Source organism: Choristoneura fumiferana, chromosome Z (assembly GCF_025370935.1).
Source record: "Choristoneura fumiferana chromosome Z, NRCan_CFum_1, whole genome shotgun sequence".
Taxonomy (NCBI): domain Eukaryota; kingdom Metazoa; phylum Arthropoda; class Insecta; order Lepidoptera; family Tortricidae; genus Choristoneura; species Choristoneura fumiferana.
In genome coordinates this window covers 36,055,915-36,066,096 of record NC_133472.1, presented here as the reverse complement: position 1 = coordinate 36,066,096, position 10,182 = coordinate 36,055,915, and the positions used below count along the sequence as shown (strand labels likewise).

Sequence of the window (10,182 nt, the reverse complement as noted above, 5' to 3'; positions counted from 1 at the left end):
TATATCTCCTATTCTTTTAAATTTCAATCAAATATTGCTAGTTGATATGATATTTAGATGTTACTTAGCTATATTGTGAAAAAAATAAAATGAAACAAATGCTTGTGCTCAAACACGTTTATTTTCTGTTTGTTTTTTCATCAGTTTGGGTGCTCCATTTTTTATTTCTTTGTGTTTTTTTATTAAATTACGTCTTAATACTAATAATAGTTTAGGACTCGCGAATCGCGCACAGCCTCCGTAAATGGGCAATCGGGAGCTCCGTGCACTTTCCGAGACCCGGGCAATGAGCTCGGCAAAATAAATAATAAAATAAGGTACATATAAAAAGGAAATCACGAAGTACCATCCGATGGTTATCACACTCGCACACACGCTCCACATACGAGAGCAGTCTTACATCTATAATATCACTAGCTATACAGAACACGGCACGGCCGCGTGCACTGATCATTGGTCGTGTCAGCAGAGGTTTACTCGAACTGCGAGCACTTGAGCTTCTTGACGGCGTTAGTGAGATGCAGCATCTCGGTGTTGAGCTGCCAGATGAGGGTTTCCAACTTGTCCACGGAGTCCAGCACCTCCACGCGCTCCGTGTGAGGGTTGAAACGCACCTCGAAGGGTCGCGACATGGTTGACACCCAGCGTCTGCATTAAAACACAAGCACTATTACATTCTATACTTACTTATCGCTTTCTAAATAGTTCGTCACTAGAACATTCAATACCGTGTTTTTGTATTTCTGTTAACTTCGGCAGACTGTTCAGTTTATTGATATCAACTACCTGATGAATAACATATTCGTTAAATGAAAAAAAAAATTTTTTTTTGATAGTAAAAATCTTTTTTTTTGCATATTAGGTATAGCTTTACATTCATTATTAGTAGTTAAATAAACAAACTTGACAAGTGACATTGACGTGACACACAAGATTGACATCAAAAACATCCACATGTTTAACTTTCCTTTGCTAAATATGTCTATGTTAATTAAAAAAATGGTTAGTTATGGACTTTGAAAAAACGTCATAAATTAAGGACCTTTACGCTGGCTAACTGCTAATAATTGATAATCTTGACTCTTGATTATAAAATATTTTAAGCAGTAAAAGTTAGGTCACTAGTGCCTTAGAGAAATTAAATTAATTTGACCTGTAGATCCCTGCACACCCTTATAGTTAACGGAAATCAAAAATAACACGGTGACATATGCTAACTATGAAGCCGCAAAATATTTTGATTGTGAAAAATTTGTGGCACCGTGAAACATGTACATGAAAGAGTAACTAACCAGACTATCAGTTCACGCCTGTTTTCATCGCATTAGACAATGTCTTTCGTATTATTAATAGTAAGTTTACGCGATAGATACCCACTGATGCTTTTAATAGATCAAAAGAAATAGTTACCTGAACTTTTCTTTGGCATCTTCGAAGCTTTCAGCAACATAATAAATGGGCTGGTACTCCTGATCTTGGTAAGGTTGGATGGATGTGGAAGCGGGCTCGAAAGGCCTCAGTTCAGGCTTGTCACTGAGAGCGTGGAGCAGTTCTCCGATAGAAGAAAGAAGGGCAGCACCGTAAGCCTTCAATTGCTGGTTCTCTTTGCAGAGACCAAATTCGACCGTGAACCAGTACACCTGCACAAAGAAATCAAATATTGATATTGGTATCCCACGATTTTTCAATAATGCGTTCAAGTGAGTCATAATGCGATTAAAAGAGTCGCTTCGCTTTTGCATATGTTGAAAAGAAAAATAGGATTGAACTTCGCATGGCAGTATAATGAACATGGAAGATGTCTCCTCTGGGGGACACTTACGGTAGATAGCTTTTCGATTTCGGCATCGGAAGCACCAAGTGATGCAAGACCGATTTCTTGAGAAAACTGAGCGAAGCTGGGATCAGCCAATAGCGGAATGTGTCCAAGAAGCTCATGGATGCAATCTCTGTAACAATAAGAAATAAAATCAACGTCAGTGTGAATTTCAAATCGTATTACCAGTTCTTACTTGTTTTATATTGCCTATACGACATTTTAAGATGACTTTGATTGAATAAAAGTTACCTTTCATTTAGGGATCTTTCTTGCTCTAGATATGGTCAAAGTGCTCAACTACGAGCAATAACGTTGGCACTTTCGCTTCGCTTAACAAGGTTATATTTCCATCAGGATACAGGCTCCTTCTATTTTAAGTTAAGTGATGTTTGTTCTGATTCTAACTTGTAGCTTATTAAAGCGGACGTAATAATTAAACTCCTGACCTTTGAAATGTAGCAAGGTTTTACTATTTAATTAATGTTCAGCTGGTAACAATGATGAACTTGAAACTAAGGCGCGCACGCTACAACTGCGTAAATACTTCCAGAAACAAACGAATCATCTCAGTATTCAAAAACTAACTCGTTCATGCTCTTAGTCGTGATTTGATCCCATTAACATAACTTGTATAAGGACGCGTTGCGTTTTATTTCCGTAAAAATGACATGTCAAGGTGTTTTGATACCTAATTATAAATTCTAAGCCTAATTAAATAACCGGTAATGTACATTGTGGATATATGCATAAGTACTAACATTGTATCTATGACAAAATTTAATTATGCAGTTTCATAGTCAAGTGTGATTAGCGTAATGATTCCTATAAAAAATATGGTGTTAATTTATTCGTATTTTTACATACCTACCTAATAGAGTTTTTATGTACGCAAGTTAGTAGGTACTTAAGCTTAATTATTTAATCAAATGCATCGAATTCTGTTTTTTTTTTGTAAAAACTTGCGCTGAATTAATGAAGTGTATGATAATACTCAAGTTTAATGATTCCGGAAAACACAAACTGTTTTCATTAAAATATATTAAATAATTAAGTTTAGTAGCCTTACCCCAATGAACTTAAAAACGGGTGCTATGCAAATGGATACAAACTAACGTGTCGTGATTTGTTCTATTGGATATGATATTTGAGTCAAAGATGTTGTATAATTTAAGTACTTAAAGGAAAGTACGAGTAATAGGTCGACTCTGACGACGTGGATGTGCCTGAGATCTGGCGTTCCGGCTCGAGGTGTTAGCATTCTTAAAGTAAATCATGTAATCAGTAGCTTAAAAAAAGTGTGTGCAAAGAATACTTACGGCTCAGGAGTATGGAAGGGCGAGTTGGCATGGCGCACGTACTGTGTGGACTGGAAGACGCGGAAGGCGAGGGAGGCGAGGAAGTCCCGAGCGGTGAGCAGGCCGGCGGCAGGGCGCAGCGTGAAGCCGGTGTGCTTGCGCAGGAAGTTGCTCACGCTGTCCAGCTGGGGGATGCGGTGCGGGACGAAGATGTCAGCACTCTGCAGCTTGCCAAACGCCGCCTTGTACTCTACGCAAGCGTGCTTGGGCATCAGATCTAGCACGGTGTTGAACACCCGCATCCAGGTAGCATTCTCCGCCTCAGTGTAGGTGATGAACGGGATCGGGTCGTTGTATTTGTATGCGAACGCAATCTCAGCGATCTGCTTCCTGCGTTCCCTGTAGTCCTTATCAGCGAAGCCAGGATGGTTCATGTCCAACTCTGGCTCATATTTGGTCATCAGATGGTTGCAGTTGTCCAAATCGGAAGCGTGACGCGGGAACCACGGGGTCTTAGATGAGACATTGTTCTCAGAAACGAGGTTCACTCCGGCGAAGGCAGTCGACTGCCTAAGGGACCGGATGAGTTGCAGAAGGTTGATGCGAGACATGCTGACTTTGACGAGCGCGTCAAACTGGACGCCAGTGACTTGAGATGGGCGGGTTTCGAGGTGCATGACGGAGCCCTTGTAGTTATCGATAGTCTTGAGGATGCGAGCCAGAGAGCCCATGCCATCGCGCATGCGCAACAGAAGGGCCGCCTGCTGGATTGCCTGCTCTGCCTCGGGAGATTCGCTCGCTGCGTTCTGTAGGAACACTTCTTCCTCAGTCAGAGTATAGTCTGAAATAGAATTGCCAAATAAATCTACCGCTGCTGCTTCTTAACTCTAAGTATTTACACGAACTGCTTGTGTAATAATCTTGTTTTAGCTTACCATCGTCCTTTTTGCTGGCGTCGTCCCCGATATCAGCATCAGCTAAAGAAACAAATAAAAAAAAAAAACAAAATATATAAAAAAGAAAATTAAAAAAATAAAGTATTTAAACTCAAATAAACAAAGAAGGCAAATTACCAAGATGTCCATTCTTCGTTTCGTCTTGCTGAGTGCCGTCCTCGACAGTCGGGTTGTTATTGTCATTGCCAAACTGAACATCATCTTGGATGAAATCGGAGTCCAAGCCGGAGTCTTGATTAAAAATAAAAAAACGAACCAAATACAAAAACAGAACAAAATAAAAATAATTAAATGAAAACTTAATTGAGGTCACGAGTATCTTACCATTGGCGCGAGCACGAGCCTCTTCAAGCACACTTTGTTTGGTCTGTTTGACAACCAGCGTTTCGAACCGGGCATCGTCTACCAGCGAGCGACGGCGAGATGGGTAGCCATTCTAAAACAACAAAACATAACTGTTGAAGCTTGTGACCAAACTGTAACTCCTATCCTAACAACGATGACGACGATGATGATGATGATTACGATGAATACGATATTCTAATTTTTTATTATGATGGTACTTTAAATTTTAATAGCATTGTTCTTCACGAGTCGGAGTCACCGATCCGGTTATAGCTAATTTGTACGTGAAGCTCTAAGTAATAAGAGCAAAAAATAAGTTTTATTAAACCTATAAAAAGTAGTGAAGGTGACACGTTAATTCTTCGATTGTCGTTAGTGCCTTAGCCAGGCGCAGTGGAGCACAAAAGGGTCTCTAAAAATAGGTTGATCTCCTAAATCCTTATAAATATAAAGCGGTCACATCGTATTATATTTCATGTGCGAGCAGAAATTGCTTTTACGAAGTTCCTAAGCTTATTTCCTGAGTGCGGACGGGTGTAAAGTGCTGCCATTACCTACTGTGGTCCGGAAACGGAGTCTCTGCTCGGGAATCTTTCAAAGGAATGAGAGTTTCTGGCCCGTTGCGTCTCAATAGAGTCGAAAGCTATTAAAAGTGTTAACTTCGTTCTGTGAAGTTTTATGGCAATTAGTTTAGAACCAAGAAGTTATATTTGTTAATAGAATAAGCTAAATTTTAATAGCACTGATGCTTTAGGTTTATGAAAAGTTAAAAACTAAGTTTTGATTAGTTAGAAAATTATTAGGTGCTTTTTCTAAAAGGCTTGATGTTTTAAGTAAGCGAAAGACTTCGACTATTTGAATACATCGGTGCATCGAAATCGTGAAAACACGATTCTTTGAACGACATATAAAGAGATAGGGATAGTCGAGTTCATAAACTTGTGAGCAAAAATTTTATCAAACATATCTGAACACGCTTCTACGCCGTCAACAATAGAGTCGTGTTCAGATCTTTTTGTTCAAATTTTTGCTCACAAGTTTATGAACTCGACCGTACTAATCAACTGTTCGATTTTATTTATCCAAATAAGTCGACGGTGACAAAATATGATGATTAGTATTGTCTGAATGAACGCCGCTCAAAGGACTTCATTGTTCCAAACATATGGTTTTCTTTTGATTTGGTTTGATCAAGATACGTGTGATATCCACTTAAAGCCGTGTAATAGAATTATGTCACACGACTTTCCTGGACGACGCGATGCATGAGCTGAGCTAGAAACAGGCTCTCAGCGTGGCCGCGTAATACCTAGCATTTTCCAGTAGAGTGGCTGCGCGACTAACTATGTCAAGGGTTGTTCTTTACGCTAATCACTCGCGATTGTTACATGCAGTGCAGCCCTGAAATACAACCATTTTTGGAACAAGTAAAAAAAAATATAACATATTTTAATCTCTTTGAAGTTTAATCACAACTTGCGATCGTCGATTACTTAAAAGCATTACTTATTATGATTTTATCAATTAAAAGAAATTTTTAAATCGAAATTGCGAAAACAATGCCCACTTGTTGAGTTGTAAGGTCCGCCTAAATAGAGCGGGTGGATTCGGAATCCGGTAGATAGCCTTGGTCTGTTCGAGTGGCCACTTCACCGTTCGAATCGGTCGACGGGTAATTAAGCGGAACTAGAGAGCACCCGGACCTATGTCCGTCCGCCCTGTGGAGCGTGCCGACTCACCTCAGTATCGCGACCCTCCACTCATCAATCCTCGTCGACTATAGCGAGTCACAACCTAAATCCAATTTAACATGTCGATCACGTACAGTCATAATTTAAGTGTTACATCTTTTAAGTAATAATGGCAAACTCGAGTGACATTTGAAATAAATAATTTTGTTGAAGATGATTTTGACCGCGTAACGAAACCTTCAATGGTCAAGGGCGCATCCGATGACCTCGAATTCGTTAACATTGATCTTATACTTCACGGTAGCTAAGTAAGCCGCTTTGTGCATTGCGTGACGATCATTTACAACCTCAGGAAAATTTAAATTTAAGCGTTATAAAAAAAATGTTCTTTGTTTTAGTGAATTTGTGTTTGTCGTCTCGTATAATAATTGACTTTTAACGATCTTTACTTGTTGCGGCGGTGTCGGTGAGCGTCGCACCTGCCTCGCATTCCGACCTTCGTCGGTCAAGGAAACACAATCATTCAAGCCTATTTGTAACAAATTACTTAAGTGTTGATTATCGCACAGCACATGAGGTTATACAACAATTTGAAATGGCTTACAACAACATCGCATCGCATCGCAGCAGTAAAATGCCATACCATAATCTGACTACAGTAACGGCTCACAAAGAAGTCCTCTAAACAAAGTAAATTTTATCACAGAACAATATGATTTCGCATAAGCTATCGTGAGCTATTGGACCTCGTGAATTGTAAAATAATTATGGTTGACCAGTAAATGCATTTATACAACGAAATTATTATCACTACTGCGATTGAATCACGAGTCAGCGCCTTGAATATTGACAATAGTAATTAATCTTACTAACAATGATGAGACTGTTTATTAATGTTTTATGCAGTAAGAATTTTTGCGTAATAAGATAAGTACAGGTAAACCGGAGCGGCGTCACAACTACAGCAGCGACGCTGGACGTCGTTGCAGCATAGTGCAGAATACTTATGATTCAGAGGATCTTGGTGAAACACCTACGAGATTTGCCGATTTCCCAGGTTTCACATAATGCTTTTTTACTATTAAAAACAGCTTTTATCACACATTTTTTTTTACTTGCACTTTTCGTATATAGGTAAGCGAGCTGTCCGTTTCAAATTTGATGTCACTTACTTCCAGTGGCCAGATTGAATTGAAATTTGGTATGGAAAAATGTAAGTAGATGACAAAAGATATACCTATTTAGCAAAACAAACTTGTATCAATATAGGTACTAAAAAAACATTTACCAGTAAACCTGCTTTTTTACAAATAGGGGTTAGGTACATATCTTTAGCTTATATCAGAATTTCTGGAGACGAGTCATGATAATTTCAAAAGTTAGACTGGTCCTTTCCATTTCTTGGGATGTTATTAAAGTTCTTTACGGACAAGGCGGCAATTGCCAAGCCCAATAGCAGGTCAAATAACGAACAACGGTGCCCCCATCTTTGTGAACAACGACTGATTTTATTTAATAACATTATTATTACATAGGTATTGTTGTCTCGGTTATGCAATGTGTCACACGATATTGTGAATATGTCGTGAAAGTGTATGCGATGTCGCGTAACTGCCACTTAATGTGCGTTGGGATAATTTTGTTAAACGGGCCCTGGCGACGCCGATGCTGTAATAACGCTCCTAAAATCAAGACAGAAACACGTACGGAGAGGTACATGCCCCCTCGAAATTTCTTTTACAATATTGGTAGTCCTCCATTATTTTTTAAGTACATCTTCACCAGCGCTTTCACGTGGTTTCTTTAAATCGAATCTCTTGTTTTTAAAATTGAGTATTTTGTCTGTGTTGATATAAGTATATTGTAGAAGGCCGGTGGAGGTTTTAAGGCTATTAAGTAGGCAATGATGATTACCGTGTCTAGGTGTCGTGCGTGCGGATTGAGTAGAGGTCGTGGAGTTGACAATGAGCACGATACCAACAAAAGCTTGTTTACGTTTTATGAGAAAAAATAACACACATACACACACACACACACACACACACACACACACACACACACACACACACAGCTGATGTTATTTTGGCGTTTGTTTTGTTTTTTTACGTTTTTAATTAGTTTTGATTCTTTTAAGACTGAATATTTTTTTATTATCATTAATTTTTTAAGCTGATAACTACTGTGTTACTTCTATTATGAAGCATTTAAAAGTGTAAATGATATTTAATTATATATCAGACAAGTTTAAGAACTATTATAAGATTTTAAAGTTACAAGTAAGATTTTAATAAGATATGCTTGTTCTTAAATTGAAAGTGAAAGTACCGTAGAACATCTAAGAAAAATTGTTAATTGATTTAGCCTAATTTTGAGAAATATAAACAATAACAATCTACAAGTACAGTAGTTAAAGCTAATAAATATTTAACAAACGTGAGTTTTATACAAATCCTTGAGACTATCAATTAGATCAGTGAAATTAGGTACTGTAGGTACTTTTTTAATTAGTCATAATTATTTTAGTAATCTCGTTTAAGTCTCAACTCATTGAACTTGCCAAGAACCAGATCCATGGATGAGAATGAGTTCGATAAACTTGGGTAGTGATAGTTATAGCCACTTTTAGCGTTAAGAAAATATTAGTTTCAACTTTTATTTTTTGTCGGTCAGGATACTATATTAATAACAACAGAGACCACAAATTCCAGGTGACATTACTCAAATAATATATTTTATGAAATGATAATTAATATTAGAAAAATAGTTTTTTAGCAAATCATAAAAATTCAAATGACCGGCATTTTTGACCGACAAAAATAAAGTTGATCCTTGGAAAATCCATAAAAGATATATATAGCAATGGGAAGCATGAGCCAGGAGGCTGGGGAGATGAGGTCCTCACCTCGATGCTGTATGATTTCTTGATGGCGAACATCTCGCGGTTCTTCTGGGCAGCAGCAACAGCCATTTCTATACACTCCACTGGGTTCCTGGTTTCCTGGTACGAAGCCTGAACACGAGGTTCACTGCGCGTTTAGCTAGCTTAGCGTCTGCGAGAGCTTTGTGTCTCGACCACGGGCTTTTGCCTGTCTGTCTACGACTCGAGCTATCGTATTACGGTAGCTAACTAAACTTTGCGATTGCAAATAGACCAATGCATGATGACTGTTGGCTGGGACAGTTTAAATAGTGTTAGGCGCTCGCCTCCCACCGCGCTGCCTTTCGGCGCGCGTGCGTCAGCGGCCGCCCGCTGCCCGCCGCCCGCCGCCCGCACCCGCTCACCCTCGCCGCACTCACCTACCCTAAACTCAAACACATACAAAAATCTCATTCAAGTATTTTTTTTGTAAAAATACTATACAAAAAAGCGGTGAATTTATTATATTATACATATGAAAGTAAATTACAGCAACTTGACTGAAATGCTCTTATGCAGATTTCTTGACATAAATATAATAAGTAGTTGTCGTCTCAATATAAGCTACATAGGGCCGCGTATTATTGGATATTTGTGGGAATACTTTAGCTCTACTGCGCAAAAAGATTATTTTGTGAGAAATATTTAAAATTTATTTCTTCCAGTTTGCATAATTATAATTAAATAGGGCCAAGCTAGACATCCTAGGCAACAGCCGTGGGTGCGATGACGTGTTCATGTTTATTGACCGGGACATTGGAACCGATATCCTTTTAAAAATCCTTGTCCGGATCTGACCTTACCGTGCTCGGAAGTGAGTTGCTCCATTTAAACAAAACTTTACTGTAAAGTAATGTCACGCGAGTAATACGCGGAACAAACCTGTCATAGTATTAGTTTCATTGAAATTATTTATAAATGTAAAATTAACCGCTGGTTCCGTACCGACTGGCATTTGTAGAGGAGTTTGAAATTGGAATTATAAAAAGCATAAAACATATATTATTTAAAGACAAATAAAAGTAGGATCATATAAATACTCATCGTTTTTGAAAGTATTGCTCTGATACTATGTAGATAGGTATACATTTCCCAATTCTATTGTCAGTAGTGAGCGGTTTTTATTGTAAATCATCATCATCATCATCATCAGCCTATA

The 10,182-nt window shown here is 38.5% G+C and overlaps 1 protein-coding gene across 1 annotated transcript; it reads right to left on the bottom strand.

Moving 5' to 3' along the window:
• Positions 1-102: 102 nt before the first annotated feature.
• Positions 103-9,280, bottom strand: ple (tyrosine hydroxylase ple). The gene is made up of 8 exons (XM_074098784.1): positions 9,009-9,280; positions 4,395-4,506; positions 4,188-4,301; positions 4,050-4,091; positions 3,136-3,955; positions 1,823-1,949; positions 1,411-1,640; positions 103-648 (listed from the first exon to the last, which is right to left on the bottom strand). The coding sequence occupies exons 1-8, from the start codon at positions 9,072-9,074 to the stop codon at positions 474-476; spliced, it is 1,686 nt and encodes a 561-aa protein (XP_073954885.1). The 5' UTR covers positions 9,075-9,280; the 3' UTR covers positions 103-473.
• Between the last annotated feature and the right edge of the window lie 902 nt (positions 9,281-10,182).